At 39.0% G+C, this 17,955-nt stretch overlaps 1 protein-coding gene across 1 annotated transcript in view; it reads left to right on the top strand.

The window, feature by feature from the left end:
* unc5da (unc-5 netrin receptor Da) overlaps positions 1–17,572 on the top strand; it is a 73,030-nt gene extending 55,458 nt beyond the window's left edge. The window contains exons 11-16 of the mRNA XM_056242211.1: positions 215–386; positions 3,608–3,835; positions 7,065–7,214; positions 8,404–8,568; positions 10,387–10,565; positions 16,642–17,572. Of these exons, the coding sequence (XP_056098186.1) occupies positions 215–386; positions 3,608–3,835; positions 7,065–7,214; positions 8,404–8,568; positions 10,387–10,565; positions 16,642–16,882 (1,135 nt within the window). The 3' untranslated portion in view covers positions 16,883–17,572. The remainder of the gene's footprint in view (positions 1–214; positions 387–3,607; positions 3,836–7,064; positions 7,215–8,403; positions 8,569–10,386; positions 10,566–16,641) is intronic.
* The last annotated feature ends 383 nt before the right edge of the window (positions 17,573–17,955 follow it).

The following is a 17,955-nucleotide window of genomic DNA, read 5'->3' as shown; positions in this document are numbered from 1 at the left end:
GTTTTTTTCTGTGTGTGTGTTTCCATCTGATCTATAGTGCCAATTAAGTAGAATCAGAAGCATTACCTTGTACATTTATTCGTTTAGCAGATGCTTTTATCCAAAGTAACTTAAAAATTAGGGAAAAAACACAGAACCAACAGTATTAGCAAAGCCACAATACATTGTTTTTAACAATATCAGTTAATCTCTCTTTCTGTCTCTTTACCTGCAGTGCTTTGTCTGATGAAGGTCAGGAGATACTTTTGAGTCCTGAGGTAACGTACGGCCCTCCTGGCCTGACCCTTTCCTGCCCTGTTGCCTTGACGATAGCCCACTGTGCAGATGTGAGTTCAGAAGACTGGAATATCAAGCTTAAGAGACAAACCCAGGACAACAACTGGGAGGTAAGGCTGACATAAGAATAGTATTTATTAAACCCTTCAAATTAGTCTTTAACCAACGTGCTGGACAGGAAAGCCTTGAATGAGTGCAGATGATTTAAACTCTGAATGATGTAGTTTAATGGGAAACAGCAGTGTGCTGGCAATTATAAAGAACTGAAGTGTCATTCTCAAGTAAGAATGCTGAAGGTCACCATGTGACAAAATCAATAGATATGCCCTCTTCATCGTAGACCGATGTTCCTACATTGAGTGCACTTTAAGAGCATCTCTCTGTGTCTCTTATTAACACAGTCCTTTCCCATTGATATTTTGCTGTTCTTTATAAGAGCGGGATTCATACGCGTTGAAAGAACTTCATCAAAGTTAAGCTGGAGCTCACTGACACAAGCCGACCCTGGAGAAACCGTCTCTGTTTGTATTAGTGCGGTGCAGCAAGCGTGTGTGTGCGACCTGACATTTCAGCAGACTATAATCAAACGCAGACTCTCTAATTCAAAGACACATCACAATACCAATCAACTCCTTTTCTTTCGGTGCAATCGAGTCATTTTGACGTTGTGTTAAAAACGCGGAGACCTTTGACAGTTGTTTGAAATAATGAGCTTTTTCAAGCAGGCATAATGTGAGAGCAAGAGATAGGCGGGTAGAGAGTTAAGTCCCTGCAGAATTGAGAATAACACCTTTTTTGTGCATTTTACTGTGCGTGTGAGTGAGTGAGTGAGTGAGTGAGTGAGTGAGTGAGTGAGTGAGTGAGTGAGTGAGTGAGTGAGTGAGTGAGTGAGTGAGTGAGTGAGTGAGTGAGTGAGTGAGTGAGTGAGTGAGTGAGTGAGTGAGTGAGTGAGAGAGAGAAAGAGAAAGCACACTTTAATGTGCACCCACTGATTTGTGGGTAATAGGCAATGGTTTCTGTGCGATGGTGTGTTTAGACATGAAATATCAAGCTTTCCGCCATCACAAATGGTTCGGGTCGCTTCAGGGGGCAAAGTTATGCTTAGCTTCAGCTATATTCAGCCGGTGAAATGGAGACCCCGGACTCAGAGTTCCTGCTGGCCGCTACACACCCACTGTTCCTGACATTCAAATACCAGATGCATATAATAATAATCAAGCTGTGCTTCCATCTGCAGAGCTATAAAGAAAAGGGAAGCATAATTTCAGCTAAAGATCTTCACCTTTCTCTAACATGTATATGTACGTTTATGCTGACCGAGGATTTTATAAAGTGAAGCGGCCTGTGAAAAGCCTCAGGGTTGCCAAATGTAAGTAGCTGTCAGTGCTTATGACAACGAGGCATACTTTGCATTAAAAGCAATTGAACCATGTTCTAGAAAAGAAAACCAGTCGATCAGCATGGATATTCTTGGATGTTTCTATTAATCATACTTGTACTATAAACATTACAGCATATCTTATAGCATGTCAGTGGTGTTGCACTTAAGTGAAGGTAAACAATTATGTTTGTTTTCAAGATGGGGACGGCAAATCAAAAAACAATAATTCTAACACTAATTCGCCTTTGGCTAAGCCACACCCTAGAATGTAGATTGACCAATCACAGCGCAGCCAAGAACGAGCTCCCACAGAGGTCCGACACTTTTTCACAGCGCTCCATTGACTTTAACACAGGCGTCTCATATTTTTGGTCTCGGTAGTTTTATCAAAAATATGGTTAAACGTTGTTCCTGGGGCATTTGTAACACAGATACGCGTTTCCCAGAGAGGTTGGAGGGGGGTGTGCGTTTTTTTCCCTTCCCAAACCCGAAGTCAAATCCTGACAAGTGTCGTCTAGCACATGCTGCTAATAAATACAACATTATACTCGCGTAGTCCGTTTGCTTTGTAATAATGATTATAGAAGTGAATAGAGACCTACCCAGCTTTGCATGAACAGTGTTGCTCCTTGATATTGTTAGTCCCAGCCTCCGTCTCGATTAGTAGGATATGCGGTGGTTCATTTTTTGACTGTGACCGGTATGCTTTTGCCTCTATTTGGATGCCTTGTTGTTCCTTGCGTTTCACCTGTATGTCATAAATATAGCCTTCGAACGTATATTGCAGCCCCTTTTGCCTACTTTTATCGGACAATTTATTTTTGCTTTATAAAAGTTTGATAAAATGTCAGCAGGAAGAGCAGTCACAGCATAAGCCATATTGATACCAGAGCCCAGATGAAGTTTGTTTGTCGGACATAGCAACAGTAACTAAGGGGGGCGGGGCTTAGCCAAAGGCGAATTGAAATCAAATGTTCTGAAACATTTAATTTACAAATAAATACATAACAGGTTACACACCATCTGGTGGTTTTCATGGATTCTCACCCAAAAAAAATCACTTAAAAACCCTAAGGAAGTTTAATTGTAGTTCATTAATTTAGTGTAGATTTTATATTGCAGTATTTTTCCTGTAAATGATTATATCAATATTAAAATAATAAAATATAAATTAAACAAAATACTAAAATAAATATAAAATGATAAAACCATATATCTAAATGTATAATTCATTAAAATTGTATGACATTTGATCAAATTTCACTTTCAGACGCAAAATTTATGGGCGGAATTACTAAGGTTTGCTCTAGTCAATTTACTGGTATTTGTGCCATTATGTAACGCCCCCCAAAAAAGGTTGTCTTAAACCAGACGCTAATTTGCGCTCCTCTTGGTAGATTGCGTTGGTCTTTATGGAAATGATCTGCGTTTGTGTTCTTTAATTTGCGCGTCATCAGTAGATCACGTGCAGAATTTTCCACTCCCATCTGCGTTTTTTTAGAATTGCGCTCTCACGCTAATTTGCCCGGTTTACTAAATCTGGCCCTTAAAATAGCGAAACCGGTTGTATTTTATTTTGATAAAGTATCCCTTTAGACATTCTGTTGTTGACTATAAGTAACATTGCTCTTGCATGTCAACTCACTCTCATTAGAGTATTAGTTCAGTATTAATAGACTGTTAGGGGAAGGGTTAGTAGAATAAGGTGACATGTACTTGCAAAGTTACTTACTTATGTCTGTTGATGGACCATCACATTAAGTGTTAGCAGATATTAAGCAGACAGTCTACTAATACTCTAATGAGAGAGAGTTGACATGTAGGTGAACAGAATGTCTAAAGGGGACCATCAAAATATAGTGTTAATCGCAGTCGATGTTGCGTAAGAATTTTACATATGACTCATCAACAGTTGAATTTTGACTGTGAGTGTATGTATGTTTCTGACAGGAGGTGATGACTGTGGAAGAGGAGAGCACTTCTTGTTACTGCCTGTTGGACACTCAGTGCTGCCACCTGTTGGTGGAGAGGCCGGGGTGTTACGCTTTAGTGGGAGAGGCCCTCACGCAGGCGGCTGGGAAGAGACTCCGACTGGCTGTGTTTGGAAACATGGAGCCCAACTTCCTCAACTACAGCATTCGAGTGTACTGCGTCGATGATATGCCCCATGCCTTTCAGGTGTGTAAAGACTTTTAAGTTTGTTTGTGTGTGTACATTTTTGATAACCACACATGTTGTCTCGGATCCTGACCCGCTAGCTAAGCCCAAAGTATACTTTGTTTTTTTGTACGCTCACATTTGTACTCATGACATGTACACGTACACAGGCGGCCGATGCATGCGCATTATGACAACTTGTACTACCCCTCCTGTGCAATCTCTCGCCACAAGTAATAACCCATCTTTAGCATCTTTTAGGCTGAATTTGTAGAAATGCAGACGCTTTCTAACCTCCTCGCACAATCTCTCATCCACATAGCCATCCATAGTTGTTGTAACTTACACACGTTTCTGTCTCTTCTCGGAGATGGTCTTATTATTGGGAGATACGTGGGTCCGTGGATCTACCATTGGAGAAAATGTAACAGCTAACTTGGATCACATGTGCCTTAGTTGATAACCAATGACATTACAGTCTTGACGTCATTGTATTTTGTTCAGTTGTGCGACAGTCAATCACTGTTTGCGGATACCATAAAAATGAATGAGAACTGAATCACACCTGTCCCCCAATTGTCCGTGACCTCTCTTATAAAACACAATTTTTTTAATGTAAACTCTAAAAATAAATGAATCCAAAACTAATTATTAAGAGCAAACATGTTGAAGATTAGTCGATGGGTTGTCGATTCATTCAATGTTAAGACTTTTTCCCTCTCCTCCATTGACATCCACTCAAAAAACTGCCTCTGGTCTCCTTCCCTTCTTAACACAGCGTTAGTAAACGTTTCGCCTCACTTTTCTTTTTTTGTTTTGCTAACATTGCAAGCTTGCCTACAAGTGGCTTTGTCTCTTCTGTTTATTCAGCATGCGCATACTGAGTACACTCACTGTACGGTACAACGTAAAGTACACTTTGGGCTTAAAGAATCCAGCATTCATTCAAACCAGCATGGAAATTCATTCATTCCACTGGGAGTGTTTTCGGCCTTCACAGATGTAGGCTTCTTAAATGTCAAGATACATATTCCCTTCATACTGCATATGACATTAGATGGAAATCCACAGCTTATTGGATATTTGCATTCATGGGGCAGCATGTTATGGCTAGCCGTCATGCCCTGTGGGTACTCTGGCTTTACGCTCCACTGAAAGTCAGCTGGACCAATCTCATACACACACACATCTCCTACTAACTGATAGAATGGCTTCTTAAATTACAAAGACACGGTGAGCCACTCGCATACTTCATTCGTTCACTACGTGACTGAATATTTTCTGAACGCAAATTAAAAGTGATTTACGTTCTGTTAGGCGTAACGTCTAGCTGAGCAGACACGGCTTCAGAGAAGTCTTAGTTGTACACACGCATAACTTACAATCTCTTCACTTTATGAAGAAAGAATAATATGTCATTTATATTTAATGTCTCACATGGATCTTTTCTTCTCGGTTACGGAGATGTGGAGATGTCTTTGTGTGGTATTGAAGCCTCAAGACATACACAAACTGAATTAGTGGTTCTATTTTTCTCTCTCTCTCTCCCAAACTCACACACACAAACAGTACTGACGTCTGGAGTGTGTTTACGTTCAAGCTAAATGAATAAACTTCAATATATGTTGGGATATTATTATGCCTTCATTAAAGGTTCCAGGGTTGAAGGTTTTGCAGTTTAGTTTGACATCACAAGCCCTGTGTTGAAGGCTGTAAAAAACTATAAGGTGCTTCCTTCTACATTTTTCAGTTATCAGTTGTGAACCATAAAGAATTATTGTAACATGGTTGACATTTTTAGATAATTTTTACTGGCAATTGTTTCAAAACATAAAATAAAGTGAGAAAATAAAGAGTTGAACCAGGGCTGAATGTATAATTTTCTTTTTTGGTCCAGACCAAAAGAACCAAACTACAACTGTGAACACACCCTTTATGATCACTTTTAATCAATTTAATGCATCCTTGCTGAATAATATTGTTTTCTTTCTTAAAAAACCGACCCCAAACGTTTGAATGGTAGTGTATGTGTATACAAGGGACACCAATGTATCTTGTACAATGACCTGAATAATGTCTCAACAAAATAAGAGTTAATTGAAGTGAAAAGACTCAATATATCTCAATATAAAAACAATTGAAGTCAATTGTGTGTGTGTGCGCGTGTCTATGTGTGTGTGTGTGTGTGTGTGTGTGTGTGTGTGTGTGTGTGTGTGTGTGTGTGTGTGTGTGTGTGTGTGTGTGTGTGTGTGTGTGTGTGTGTGTGTGTGTGTGTGTGTGTGTGTGTGTGTGTGTGTGTGTGTGTGTGTGTGTGTGTGTGTGTGTGTGTGTGTGTGTGTGTGACAGATCTCGGCTCTGTGAAGTCTTCTTTCCCAACAGGACACACTTACGAGTGACTGGTCAAAGATTGTATTTCTCCACACCAAAGCACTCTTCCACTTTGTTTACCCAGCCGTTCACCCAGCATTTTTTCTCTTCTTTTGTACTCTTTTGTTGTCAGTGTTGTTTGCATTTCACAAAACAGCAAATGAATTCCTCCCTGGAAACTGAACGAATTCAGGCCAGGATCGATCAGCAGCCATCACAGCGAGAGACTATTTTCCTGTCTTTTGTGATGGAGAGAGAGAGAGGGAGAGCAGGAGAGAGAGACCTAATGCTTTTAATGCTACTATGCCATTGTCAACAATTCCCACAGAACAGATGCAAAGAGCACAAAATCACCCGTGCCTTTCATCAATGCTGATTCTATCCATCCAGTGTCTCTCGCTCCTGTTCTGCATGTCACTTTGTGTGTGTGTTGCATTTGTGCAAACAGGAAAGGTAGGCGACGTTCATTGTATTTGACCGAGTTGGTAATTGAAGGCAATGTACCTTTAGAATTATTAGTTGTTGTGTTTCCAGATTTAATTTTGTGGGTTTTTTTGTTTTTGTTTTACCCAGGGTGTTATTGTAATTCCATTCTTGCAGATGAAAAATGCAATGCAGGCATTTCTTCGACCTGTTTGTTGGTCTATGGGTTGGAAACGTCAGCCTCGCGTTAGATGCAGGTTTTTAATCACTTTCTGCTTCATCTTCTCGGGTTACGAAGATTAAAGGTGCCGCTAGACCCAGGAAATAGCTGTTGTGTAACGTGGGAGGGCTGTTTTTCACCTGAATAATTTAAACGTGCGCAGCAAGTTGAGTTTTGTTCCTGTTGTAGGGTATTATATGTGTCAGTGCGTGTTTATGCATGAACGTCTCTTCCTCGCAGGAGGTGGTATCCGTGGAACGAGGTCGAGGTGGGCGACTCCTGGAGGAACCCAAGACCCTGCTCTTCAGAGCGAACTCTTTCAGCCTACAGGTCTCCATCCAGGACATCCCCCAGTTCCTCTGGAGCATCAAACCTTTTACCACCTGCCAGGTGCTGTCCTCATAAATATGGATACCAGCTCCGTATGAATATGCATGAGTTGTGTTAATATGCATATGAGCTGAATATTAATAAGATGTCAAATTCCAGTGTTCATTTGACTGGTCATATGAATATTAATACAGCTCTGTTTAAGGTAGTTTAGAATTTTGCTGGAGATAAGGATGTCTTTTCACCCTGTATGGTTTTTAACAGGAAAGTGTCAGTTAAATATATTTTTTTAAACTATTTAAATGGACAAATTGCACAACTGTGGTATATTGCTGTTGTTTTTCAAAGCCCCTAATCCTGAGTATTATTACTTTGGTGCTTAATACGTTTACACTTTATATCGATAGTCCACTAACTATAAGTAAGTTTGCAACTACACGTCAACTAACTCTCATTAGAGTATTAGTAGACTCTTAGGTTACGGTTAGTAGAATAAATTGACATGTACTTGCAAAGATACTTATAGTCAGTGGAATTTCAGGGGAGCATCCAAATAAAGTGTTTAAGCAGACAAATTATACTCCAATGACTGCTAGTTGACATGTAGTTGCAAAGTTACATAGTTAGTAGAATGTCTAAAGTGGACTCAAATCATGCAGCTTGTTGAGGAGAGGTGCTCAGATGCATTTCTAAGCAATGTTTCCTTACCAGAAAATAAAACAATCCCCAAAAAATTGCACTTATATTGAAGGAGAGACCCAAACCATATCTAGAGCCCTTCATAGAGCTTATTTTCACTTGGACCGTAGCAGCACCCTATCACTACATAGCATTAGTATCATGGTGTCAGGTTGAGCAATGGGAAAGCAGCACTCTCTATTTAGTTTTATTTGCTACACCAGCACAGCTATTTGTCAGTATTTGTATTATTTTATCAAATTGTTTCTGTTTTTGGATGACACATTCTCAAGAGTGTGTTTTTCTCAATGCTGTTTACCCACCATTCCTTTCTTCGTAAAGCTTTATGACCGCAGGCACATTTTTATCCAAATCATACCCATAGCAAGCCCTGTTTTTTCATACTAGGCTGTGTTCTGGCAGGGCCGTCAGTGACATGACACTAAGTAAATTAGCTTCAGCGGCTCCAACAGCAGAATAACAATAAGGAGTAGGAGAGGAGACACATATACTTCCTATTGGTTCGTACTGAAATATTCACTCTTTCCTCCTCCTTCCTCTTTTGGTGCAGGAATTCTCCTTCTCTCAGGTGTGGGCCAGTAGCCAGTCTCCTCTGCAGTGTGCCTTTTCTCTGGAGCGCTACAGTCCAGCAGCCAATCAGCTGTCCTGTAAGATCAGTGTTCGGCAGGTCAAAGGTCATGAGCAGATCCTACAGGTCTACACCACCGTTGCTGAGGTTTGGAAGACAAAAACTCATATATTAAAATAAAACACAAAAATATTGACAAAGCGCAATAGACTAAGATATTGTCTTGTTTTTGGAATATTGATGGTCCATTATTTTTTTATATATATAGAGTGGACCTTTTTTTTTAAGTGGGTAAAACCTTAAATCTGGAGGTTCTGGTGCCAAAAAAGCATATCATATTTATAATTTAATGCAAAAATCATGTTTTTCAGCAATCACATTTTAATTTTTTTTATTAAAACAGATAAATTAATATCAAATATTTACGGAAGCCCTGAACCGCAACGTAAAAAAAAAAAACCTAGCATTTTGAGATTAAAGTCGAAATATTTTGAGATTAAAGTCGAAACATTTCGAGATTAAAGTCGAAACATTTCGAGATTAAAGTCGAAACGTTTCGAGATTAAAGTCGAAACGTTTCGAGATTAAAGTCGAAAAATTTCGAGATTAAAGTCGAAACATTTCGAGATTAAAGTCGAAACATTTCGAGAATAAAGTCGAAACATTACGATAGCCTACAGTCTTCCATAGAAGTGTGTGCATTCATAATAGTGCGCGTCCACTGGCTCAGAGCGTGCACGTGTGTGTGTGTGTGTGTGTGTGTGTGTGTGTGTGTGTGTGTGTGTGTGTGTGTGTGTGTGTGTGTGTGTGTGTGTGTGTGTGTGTGTGTGTAAAGAAATGCACTTGTGAAGTCGAACTGCTATGGATCAACACAAAATATTTGCTTTTTACTTTTATCTGGGCTTTCAACAAAATTCTACACAGGTGCTAATCTACCAACAAGAATTACCATGGCGTTGCCTATAGACGAGCGCACAGACTCCGCCGGAGTAGGTATCACAATCTGCTCCAAACTTTATGTGGCAGTGTTTTTGAGGTGTTTTCGTGCTCGTAGGCAAAACTATCTGGGTCGAGAACACAACAGTAACCGTTCTGTCTCCCTCTTCACCGTAAATACGTTCTGGATACATTTTAAGTGCATCATTCTGTTTCCAATTATTTGGCCGAATCCCGTGATTTCCTCAGATTTAAAAACCACTAATGGTGGTTGAGGAGAGATTCTCTGATATGATTGTAAAGCGCTTTGGCCTAGTAGACATATGAAAGCGCTATATAAATGCCCCATTCATTCATTCATTCATAAAGCTGGATATCTCCATCCAGTCTGAAAAGTGTTTTTTCCTATAGGCTAAAGTCTATTCCGGCCCAGTATATTTTATAACGTACTATAATGGTAGCCTAATGCTGGTAGATTGGCACCTGTTGAATTTCCTTTTGTTGAAACAAAACACACACACAAAACACACATAAACACACACACACACACACAAAGTGTGAAACACTTGCTATGCACCATTATGAATGCCTGTTTGTGCGGCAATGTGAAACAATGGCAAGCACACACGCAACTTTTACGGAAGACTGTATCTCGTACTCTCGAAATGTTTCGACTTTAATCTCGAAATGTTTCGACTTTTAATCTCGAAATTTTTCGACTTTAATCTCGAAATTTTTCGGCTTTAATCTCGAATTTTTTTTACTTTAATCTCGAAATATTTCGACTTTCATCTTGAAATGCTAGATTTTTTTTTTTTACGTTGCGGTTCAGGGCTTCCGTAAATATTGAATGTGTTGATCCAAGTGATATTATTTGTGCTTTTGACACTAGTGGACTTGAACAACTGGATTTTCAAAACAAAAACACTTTTATTTATTTAATCAAAATAAACCATTCCGGGTTGTTCTAGACCAATTTAACCCCTCTGTAAACTCGAATATGTCACTGCAATACTTTTTTCCCTTCAGAGTGAAAAAGACACAGTGCCATTCTTCACACAATCAGACTGTACCATCACCTCCCAGACGGGGTCCAGGGCCTTCAGAATCCCCCTGTCCATTCGCCAGCGAATCTGCGCGACCTTCGACACAGCGAATGCCAAGGGCAAAGACTGGCAGCTCTTAGCGCAGAAACTGCATATAGACAGGTGAGAAATTAATGCAAAAATACACAGCAGATAAACATGGACATGCTTTGTCCATAAGTACACATACGGACAGTGACATACATGCTCAAATACAAACAAACCTGGACCTCAACATACGGAATCCCAAACATCTAATTGGCTCCATTTTCCTCGAGCACATGGCCACATTAACCATCGGCAGAGCCACAGGCAGTAACTGTAGTGCTGTAATGAGATCTCATGCATCCTGCAAACCCCGGTTCTAGGAGAACATACCTCATATCTATGATATATGACATAGATATGCACGTCTTTAAAGGGACAGTTCACTCTTAAATGCAAATTCTGTCATCAGTTACTCACCCTCATGTCATTCAAACCTGTTTAACTGTGCCATATTTTGAATAGATGTGGATGTGGAAAGTGAAGGACTATATTGCTTCTTGGTCTGTTTGACACAAAATTGGTGTATGGCTTCAGAAAACTTTAAATCTAATGACTATATTGAATATATAGTCATATAGACCAGATTAATGCTACTTATATTGTGTGTGTGTGTGTGTGTGTGTGCATGCGGGCGTGTAAGGACAGTACAGACTTTTACATGGTTACAAAAAAAACCCATTTGAAATAAATTGCTATTCATTTGAGCCTTCTATTTATCAAAGAATCATGAATTTTCATTTTTAAGTGAACAATCCCTTTAAAATAGTTTTGATTGCATTCATGTGTAACTGGATGTGTTTAAACATTCATTATTCATTCAAATCCTTTCCTTATTAAATTACTTTTTCTGCTCTTTCTTTGCTTTTTTTTTTTTTTTTTTTAAACATCTAGCTGAGTCTTTTTTTCTTTTTCTTTTTTTCCTTTACCATGGTGATTTCAAAAATGTTTAACAAAAACATTGTGCAAAACAGACTCTGCGATCAAAATGTCCAAAAGGTTCTCGAGTTTAAAATCATGTTTATTCGCTTCACTGCAGCGGAGGTTGAATAAAACTTTCTTTCGTGATGTGGGTTTATTTTTGTAATATTTTCACCAGGGATAAAAAGACAGAGTTGTTTTTGAAATGAGGATGGAAGAGTCGGACAGAAGGATTTAGGGGAATTTTCTAGCTGGTCAGAGCCCCAGGCAGTGTGTAATGAGAATGTCTCCTCCTTGTTAAGCGGATTTCTGCAATTACCTTCTGAGGATGTGCAAGCTCGTCTAAACAGCGCAGAGGGCAATTACCCAGAGAGCTGTGGTGCAGGAGCTGGCGTAGCGCAACACTGCCCCCTGTTGGAGTCCCAATACCCACAGAAAATCAAAGAATGACCGTGTTTACATCGCCCCATCAACGCTGACATATTGTTGATGGACTGGTTAATGGTGAGGTTAAATATCTTGATGAAAAGACCAGCATGGCATGTTTTGTGACCTCACCAGGCTGTTTAAATAGCGAGTGTTTTCTACAGCAAGACCATCATAACCAACTCAGCAGGCAACATTAGCTCACTGAATGATGGTTATTTTTGATTTGATTTTTTACAATTGTAGCTGTTTGAACTTAATTGACATTGATATGACTCATTAAGTGCATCCACAATCACAATATGAGCTACTACATTTGAATTTGAATTTACTTCGCGACCGTTAAAAAAGTATGTTTTGTGTAGTATGAATATGTGTAGAATAAAATTCAGACGCATTACATCCCCCATGTTGTTATTGTCATGCAACCTTCCTGTGTCAGTTGCGTCGCTTCACTGCCATTCATAAATCCTCTTCCTTGGCCTCATGGGATAGTAAAGTGTCCATCGAATGTGCACACTCCAGAACCTCAGTGGAAGTAGTTGGTCATCTGTATACTTTACGCCTACTACTTTCGTTTTTTCGAACACTATGTTTTCAGACATACTATTGTTTTCACATACTATATAGTGGGGAAGTATTCAATTTCAGACACAGAGATTGTTTTCTAAAATAGTGCCAATGGAAAGTCAGCATGAGGTCAAAAGGAAGTTCTTCTGCCATTTAATGCAACCCAGTTGCATTAAATGTGGAGGCAGAAGATAGTCTGCTTCTTTAAGACACACACCTGCAGAATTGTGATTTCCTTTTCTGTGATTCAATTATGTCTCGAAGATGGGTTGATTTTCTTCAAGCAAAACTTCTTTAATATCCTTCTCGCTTTTATAAACTAATTTAACCATTTTGATATGTTGTTGGGGCATACGGGCATTAGGATAACATTATTAAATTGAAAGTTATGCAGACTGAGAATCCTTGCAATAGAGTGTAATAATTCAGTGTCTGAGCGGAATAATATGAATTTATATAACCAATCTTGTGGGTTAGAGCATTAAGAATTTAAAATAAAAATATACAGAAACACTATGCTTATTCATGCATTTAAAACGTTTAACTTAACAGGTCATTTTCTTCAGCATTTATTCATTTAGGTAAATTTTTAGTTAAAATGTTAAATGTTCATTCATAACACATTAACTATTATTATTTTATACAACTTCAAAATAAAATAAAAACTCAATAAAATAAGAAATTAACTTTAACCTAGATTAATAAATGCTGTAAAAATATTGTCCATTGTTGGTTCATGAGACCTACATAAACTAATGTTAATAAATTGAACCTTATATTAATGTGTTACCAGTATTTTCTGATTTGAGATTCATGTTCACTCATGAATATGTAAAAGGTTGGTTTTCATGAACCAGTTATGAACTTAAAATGATATGAAATACCAATGAAAGTATATTTAAAATGCTTGTTTTGCAAATACAATTTCATTAGCATTTTACTTCTCCTCACCATGCACTTGAATAGTCTTAAAAAATTAAGAGTTATCATTTCATATCTGTTCCTGCTTTCTCTTTGAGGGACCTTGTTAACCCTTTGATGCACAACATGGGTCTAAATAGACCCGACTGAGTTTTCATTTTCTATATCTTTGCAAGAAATTAATTTCATCATTCAGTATTCCAGGTATTCCTCAATTAACTTGTTTTAGATCATTACAAATCCTTATTTAAATTTTTCCTTTCTTACTTTTCGAATAAAAATCGTTTTTGTGTCACTACCCTTCTAATGCGCAACATGGGTCTAAAAAGACCCGTATTCATGTTTCTTTGCTGAATATTTGAAAGAAATGTATTTTATCATTTATTAATCCAGGTATTCATTAAATATCTTGTTTTTGATTTCCACAAATCATTATTTTTATTTTTCCTTTCTTACTTTATAAACAAACACGGTTTTTGTATTTCTACATCAATTTTACACACATGGGTCAAAAATGACCCATATAGGAACCTTTGATATTTATAAATAGTATAACTATATTTACTGCAGAAAACTATTCACCTGCCACACATTTCACAATTCAACACGGCTGTTTTGTATATTTCATGCATATAAGTTTTATTTAATACATTTTTTGTCACAGAAAATATTTGATATTTTGTGAAAGACATCTAGATATAGCCTAAAATTTGAACGTTTAGGCTAAAGTTACCTTGACCTTGAAATCCATTACTAGTGCAAAAGAGAAACAGGTCCAATACTATTAGCTAGTTTGCGGTCGACATATTTTATTTTATCTAATGTTAGCTAGGTCAACAAAATAAAAGTTGCAATAGAAAGTTATATATACAAGTAGGCCTATATATTGGTAGCCTAGAAATCTAGACGCACCCTAGCGGCAGCGAAAATTATTTCGCAGCCAGTGTGGTCTAGCAACTCTCCATAGGCTTTTGAGCTGTAAAAACCAAAAACTGGTCAGGCCAATCACATCGTGTATAGAGTCGGCGGGCGGGCTTAACACAATGACGGCACAGTTCATGACGTTCCGCGTGATTTCCATAGGTGATTTTCCTGCTACTTGAAAACAATGAAGATGCAGCGGTCTTTCGAATCGGCCTTGCCCGCGACTCTGGAGGACTTGGAGTTAAGAGAACGCCACTTAAGTCATTCTTAAAAAAGGAAGATGTGTTCGGAGTTTTACCGACCTGATACGGCAAAAGTTTAATATATCAATTAGCTCCGCTGGTGGAAAAACGCATGGGACTCACTCATCCACAACCGTTCGTTGCTCTGGTTGGTTGTAGCGTTATCCTATTGCGTGCAGAGGGATTTTGAAAGGTAACCGTTTATCCCGCCCCTCGGATTGAGGTATGTCAATGGAGAGTTCCCAGACCTAACATCTATTGATGTAGGTCTGGCATGCCAGGCTAATATATTGGCGCTGTTGGGCAGAAACCTTACCTGCGCAGTACCTCCATATTAATTTTTATTTGTGGTCATAAATCAATGCTATCGGTCACATAAGCCGTCGTGTGGTGGCGTTCTGGTGCACTATGGCTGCTGTCGCATCATCTGGGTGGATGCTGCTCATTGGTGGTGGGGAGATCCGCCTACAGTTGCACTACACTACAGTTCAATTTCAGTGTAATCGGTTATATGTGTGTTATGCGTGACAAAGTGGCCAATAAACATATTTCAAGTGTTACAGTAAATGTGTTGATCTAAACAACTGTGACAATGGTTATTTTAACAAAAAGTTTTCTTTATTCTTTTGTTTTATCACGCTTGCATAGATGGGTCATTTTAGACCCATGTGTGTAAACTTGATGTATTTACACAAAACCTAGGAAATATTAAAATATGAATTTGTGATAATTGAAAACAAGATATGTTGAATATTCATAAATCATGAAATTTATAGATCATGAAATATAAAATGCTCAAATAAAGTGATTTCAAAAGGTGAAACAAAAAAATGCCGAGCCATGCATGAAATAATGAATACGGGTCTTTTTATGGTGCGTTCACACCGGACGCGAATAGCGCGTCAGGCGCGAGTGATTTCAATGTTAAGTCAATGCAAAGACGCGTTACGCGCGTAAAAAATTCCTGCGGCGCGAATGAGGGGTAGAGCGCGGCGCGGTAGACGCGAATACGCCTCATTCGCGCGTCAAGTTCGCGCGAATTGAGCGTCTGGCGCGTTACGCGCGAATGATTTAGTTAGTGCTATTTGTGCATTCACGCGTTTGACGCGAATTCGCGTCTGCCGCCCGAGTTGAAAAATCTGAACTTCTGCGTCAATTCGCGCCGCGTTAACCAATCAGGAGCCTAGCTGCTTGCTGCTGTCACGTGGTGAAGTATCTGGATGCTTCAATAAATTATTTTGTAATATATGACTGTGGTTCTAATGCACAACAAAGCAAATATTTTATCACATAAAACTTGATTTCAATATATGAGACATATTCATTTTGTATTGAATGCTATTTATTCCATATCTAGATTATATGAAATATTATTATAATGTAAAGACAACCAACATATAAGTTAGTGTCTGGACAGTGATGTGTGAGAGAGAGAAAAAAATCACAGGACAGATTAATCACTTTTGGAGGCTGGCTTCGTTTATTATCAAAACAAAAATAAATGACAGATTAGGTGGATGCGGATGAGGGTGAACCTCGCGCCGGGCTGTAGAGCGCGGGCTCGACAGGCATAGACCACTCGAGGCCGAGGGCTTATACGGCCTACGCTGTCCTCGTCAGCATCCTCACCATTAGGTCCACCAAACCTAGCTCCTGGAGCAAATTGTGAAACTCTTGAAACCCTCCGGAGGTTCTGGTGGACCCGAGTACAGCGACGATGTCCCCTACGCAGCTGTTTCTGCTCTCCAGAGCATATACGAGCGGTGACTCTCTCGAATAATGCTAATGCTCGATAAACATCTAAAAAGATGGCCGCCAACGGGTTTCGAAACTTTCGCCTCCGGATTTCGCCTCTGACGCGCGTAAATTTCGCTTCAAACTTTTGTTGTTACGCGCGTCAATTTCGCCATTGACACGCGAATTAACACAAAGTGGTCAAGCGTCAAACTAGACGCGGTAGACGCGAATTTGACGCGCTATTCGCGTCCGGTGTGAACGCACAGTTAGACCCATGTTGTGCATTAGAGGGGGTATCCATAGCTTGCGCATCAAAGGTTTAAGTCATTGTTGAAATTGTATTTTTGTACTGTTCAGTGTTCAGATTGTGCTGTTAATCCAAGTTTGTCCTGAATTTTTTTTTCCCCATACAGAAACCTGGGTTATTTTGCGTGCCAGACGAGCCCGTCCGCTGTCATTCTCAGTTTATGGGAAGCTCAGCACCAGGAGCGGGGGGATCTGGACTCTTTGGCCAGCGCTTTGGAGGAAATCGGCAAAGTTCAATCTAAACACTCCACCAGCGTCGACACTCTGGACCGCATCAGCAAAACCATCCCCTCTGGCGACTCTACCACAAACTGCAGCAGTGAGGAGCTAGACTCAAACCACACCTAAAAACTGTTTCCTTGGAAATGAAGACTAAAACTGTCCTTATCGGAGATAAGGGGGTTCAACAAACGGAGAGAGGAGGCAGCACTTGAGTTTGCCCCAGCCCTGCAAAAAAGTTGCTCCTCCCTCTCCTTGACTAATAAAAACAGGGTGTTAAAGATGGGTTGTGACCAAATAAACAAGCTTCAGTGAATCACAGAAACTCTCTCACACACACACACACACACACATGCACACAGTATTCCTATCAAGCAACCTTAAATGCATCAGAACAAACTGACTTATACACTGAGCATGTCTGATGAAAATTTGCAGCTAAGGATTGTGGGTATGCTTTCACGATCATTTGTTTCCGTAAAGGCGAACTGAGAAAGTTCGACAGCCTAAATGTTGACTTGCGATCACAAGACCGGGCTGCCTCGATGCTTCAGTGTTGAAGAATGTGTCGTCGTTTTCGTGGGACACTTTTGTTTTGCGTCTTTCCACAACGGTTGTCTGCATTTCTGAGTAACCTTCTGATTGCAAATAGATTAAAAAAAAAAAAAAAAAATCTGTACTATTGAATACTATTAAAGCCTGTTGGATAGCAACCAGTGTAAACTGAGAGATGTACTCAAAGATAACCAAATCAAAATGTTGTTACACACCATTTACTTTTGCAGCTTATCAAAATATATAATTATTATTATTGTTTTTTTATTTGATTGTTTTTGTCTAAAGGAAGAAATATAAAAGAAGAAAGCCGAAAAGGACTAATGCTTAATGAGAAAGTGTGATTTGAGGTTAGGAATATGATCATTAATTTAAAGGGACAGTTCACCTAAAAAAAAAAAATCAAAATTATTTCAAATGAAAAAGAAGTCATAAAAGTAGTGTATGTAGTGCACTGTGTCCTAAACTTCTAAAGCCATAACTTTACATGAGAAACAGACTGAAATCTCCCGTCCCCATTCTCTTTTATTATGTTAAAAAAAAAGCAACAAGTGCATTATTCAACATTTGTTTTTTTATTCTTTAAACAAAAGAGACTGGTAGAACGAGGGCGAGAATGATGACAGAATTGTCATTTTTGGGTGAAC

This window comes from Rhinichthys klamathensis, unplaced genomic scaffold (genome assembly GCF_029890125.1).
Source record: "Rhinichthys klamathensis goyatoka isolate OS25496 unplaced genomic scaffold, OSU_Roscu_1.1 h1tg000709l_1, whole genome shotgun sequence".
Classification (NCBI taxonomy): Eukaryota; Metazoa; Chordata; class Actinopteri; order Cypriniformes; family Leuciscidae; genus Rhinichthys; species Rhinichthys klamathensis.
The sequence above is the reverse complement of the archived record's forward strand: the minus strand, read 5'-3'. Positions and strand labels throughout refer to the sequence as shown.